This window comes from Austrofundulus limnaeus, unplaced genomic scaffold (genome assembly GCF_001266775.1).
Source record: "Austrofundulus limnaeus strain Quisiro unplaced genomic scaffold, Austrofundulus_limnaeus-1.0 Scaffold318, whole genome shotgun sequence".
NCBI lineage: Eukaryota > Metazoa > Chordata > Actinopteri > Cyprinodontiformes > Rivulidae > Austrofundulus > Austrofundulus limnaeus.
In genome coordinates, this window is record NW_013952720.1 from 675,854 (window position 1) to 679,360 (window position 3,507).

The 3,507-nt window shown below is 51.4% G+C and overlaps 1 protein-coding gene across 4 annotated transcripts in view; it reads left to right on the top strand.

Moving 5' to 3' along the window:
- LOC106527277 (protein TALPID3) overlaps positions 1–3,507 on the top strand; it is a gene marked incomplete at its 5' end in the record, with an annotated part of 9,381 nt that overhangs the window by 2,642 nt on the left and 3,232 nt on the right. Inside the window, 10 exon segments of one of the 4 annotated variants that reach the window (XM_014022110.1) lie at positions 64–473; positions 582–654; positions 729–860; positions 928–1,138; positions 1,257–1,394; positions 2,164–2,345; positions 2,449–2,550; positions 2,661–2,848; positions 2,917–3,041; positions 3,431–3,505. In XM_014022110.1, the coding sequence (XP_013877564.1) occupies positions 64–473; positions 582–654; positions 729–860; positions 928–1,138; positions 1,257–1,394; positions 2,164–2,345; positions 2,449–2,550; positions 2,661–2,848; positions 2,917–3,041; positions 3,431–3,505 (1,636 nt within the window). 4 annotated transcript variants of the gene reach the window in all.

Here is a 3,507-nt window from a genome sequence, read left to right on the forward strand (position 1 = left end):
GAGTCCCACCAGAACCAGTCCAGACACCTGGAGTCCCACCAGAACCAGTCCAAACACCTGGAGTCCCACCAGAACCAGTTCAAACACCTGGAGTCCCACCAGAACCAGTCCAGACACCTGGAGTCCCACCAGAACCAGTCCAAACACCTGGAGTCCCACCAGAACCAGTTCAAACACCTGGAGTCCCACCAGAACCAGTCTGAGGACCAAAACCTTCAGTCTAATCCAACAGAGTCTCAAAGAAACCTTTATCCAGCTTCTCACGGCCCGTTTCATGGGATTCAGAACCATCAGTTCCAGTCTGGACTGGTTCAGAGGAGACCTGTCCACCCGTCCATGCTGGAGAAGGCTAGTCAGGTTCTCCGTCAGGCCCGGAGACGGAAGAAAGTCCTGGAGGACAACCTGGAGACCCTGCTCAAAGCCAAGACTGGAGAGATCCTGCACTGCCAGCTGGAAGCCCTGGCTGCTAACAGGTAGCTAACGCTAACGAGCTCTAACAGCTGATTGGCTGCTGAAGTTAACGAGATCCAACAGCTGATTGGTGGATGAGGAAAACTGGAAATGGTTTTTGTTTTCTGCAGAGACCTGGTTGAGGAGGTTCGGATCAAGAAGACCGTGGACTCGTGGATCAGCACCTTAACCAAAGAAATCCAGGTAAGTCCTGCATCCTGAATCAGCTGAAAGTCCAGACTGCTACAGAGAAGTGTGATGACTTTACCTGTCCTCAGTCTCCTGGTCCTCTGAAGGCTGCAGCCTCACAGGTGAGACCTGCAGGTAGAGGGAAGCCGGTGGGCGTGCTCAGACCAGCAGGAAGTAAGGCTGCAGTGAGAAGCAGAGGACAAAGAGCAAGACAACAAGTGGTTAGTGCTGTTTCTGATCAGTCAGGTACAGGTGAGGACTACGTCCCTGATGCTTTCTCTGCTGCAGGAGGTCGAGCCTCCAAGGGTCACAGGTAAACTGATGGACAGCGGTCAGCAGCAGCAGGAGGATAGAGACACGTACCTGACTCGTCTGTACGGTAAACTCCCACATGAAGGTCTGAGACGAACCTTAAAGAGGAGTCCATATCCTCGCTTCAGCTCTCCTGCTTCACCGCTCAGCAGAAAGCCCCGCCCCCGGCTGGTGGAGAGCATCAGAGGTCAGACAAACAAACAAACAGACAGATAAATAAACAAACAAACAGATAAACAGACAAACAAACAAACAGACCCTGTTTAAATGTTCAGATGTTCAGCACTTCCTGTCTCTGCTCTCAGGTGTGACGGTGAAATCCTGTAAAACTCAGACCAGTTGGGCTCCTCCCCTCATCGAGACACGCCCCTCATCACGTGACCCCGCTCACCTGTCTGAGACCCCTGCAGACAGTTTCCCCATCGCCATGGCGATCCCACTGGGTCAGTAAATAAAACTCTGCTCCCACCTGCAGGTCAAACTCTTTCTTTTTTTATTGAAATAACCAAAAGAGAAGAACACAGTACACAGGCTGTCTAACTGTAGCAGTCAGGAGTTAAAAACATCATGCTTTAGATCAGAGGAGGTGTTTGGATCTAGACTGTGATTTTTTTAAAGCCTGAGTTTTGTGTTTCAGTCTCTTAAAAATAAAGATGATTCTTCCAGAAAGAGGCAAAAAGAAAAAAAAAAGAAAAGAAATTGAGACCTAAACAAAGGAAGGGCGTCTCAGTGAAATCTACATCTTCCATCTCTTCCAAGCGTCTTGAACTTTATTACTGAAGTCTCATTGAGAAAATGATTCTTTCCATCACTGATATATCATAGATTATAACATACCAATCCTTCCTGTTGACTCGTGTCTTCTTGTTTGACTGGTGTCCTCCTGTTTGACTCGTGTCGTCTTGTTTCACTCGTGTCCTCCTGTTTGACTCGTGTCCTCCTGTTTGACTGGTGTCCTCCTGTTTGACTCGTGTCCTCCTGTTTGACTCATGTCCTCCTGTTTGACTGGTGTCCTCCTGTTTGACTCGTGTCCTCCTGTTTGACTCGTGTCATCTTGTTTGACTTGTGTCCTCCTGTTTGACTCGTGTCGTCTTGTTTGACTCGTGTCCTCCTGTTTGACTCGTGTCCTCCTGTTTGACTCGTGTCGTCTTGTTTGACTCGTGTCCTCCTGTTTGACTCGTGTCCTCCTGTTTGACTCGTGTCCTCCTGCAGGTCGTCCCAGGATGGACTCCTCCAGGCGTGAGCGTCCACAGGAAGTGGCATCAGTACTTCCTGTTCGGCTCCCAGCCACAGTGGAGAAGATGAGTGACAACGCACAGGAGGAACAGGTGAGAYGTCCCCGCCCCGCTGCAGGCAGGACAGGTGTGACAGACTCAGTTCAGTTCCACCTGCAGGTAAATGTTTCTGAGGTCAGAGTGGACTGAACTCCTCAAAGTTTGTAGATTTCTCTAAACAACCAGCAGAGGTCAAAGGTCAAACACGTCTTTGTGTCGACAGCAGCGGTCCATCATCCTGGACATCCTGGAGGAAGACTTCCACAGAGACGAAGAGGAGAGCATCATSCCTGGAACTGACAGTCCAGGGACTGCCGTCCTCCAGGTGAGACAGTTTTCAGTCTGCAGMGCCCCCTGCAGGACGCAGCCAGAACTGAACAGATCTGGATCCGGTCCTCTGGTCCTTGTGACTCCTGAACCTGCTCTGACCCTCAGGAGGAGGTGCCTGATGTTCTGGAAGAGGAGGCTGTGGTGTTGGAAGGAGGTCCATCTCSTGCTCCAGTCCAGTACCAAGGTCCAGTCTTCCCTCCAGGAGCCCCCTCCTCCCACCACGATCACAGTCCGGTTCTGGTCCGAGCCAGCAGCCGGCAGCAGGAGGTCCTGGAGAACCGTCTGGTGGAATGGTGAGAACCCAGTCTGGACCGGACCCTGCTGGTCCTGCCTGGTCCTGATGGAGTTCTSTTCTGTGCAGGGTGGAGCAGCAGCTCATGTCCAGGATGATCTCTGAGATCTACCAGCCTCCTCTGCCTGACCCCGCCCACAATCAGCACACTGACCAATCAGAGCTCAGGGACCAGAGCCTCACCTCAGACACAGGTGAGAAAAACGACTTGTCTTTCTGTCACCTCCATCTGTCCAACATCTGTCCATCTGTCCAACATCTGTCCAACATCTGTCCAACATCTGTCCAACATGTCCTCCATCTGTCCGTCTGTCCAACATCTGTCCATCTGTCCAACATCTGTCCAACATCTGTCCAACATCTGTCCAACATGTCCTCCATCTGTCCGTCTGTCCAACATCTGTCCATCTGTCCAACATCTGTCCAACATCTGTCCGTCTGTCCAACATCTGTCCGTCTGTCCAACATCTGTCCAACATCTGTCCGTCTGTCCAACATCTGTCCAACATCTGTCCTCTGTCTGTCCAACATCTGTCTTCTATCTGTCCTCCTCCTGCTAACACCTCCTCCTGTCTGTGTGTAGTGGAGGCAGCAGGAGGTGCAGGACTGCAGGTCTTCGTGGACTCTAAAGTTCCTGTGGACTCAGACCTGATCAGGCAC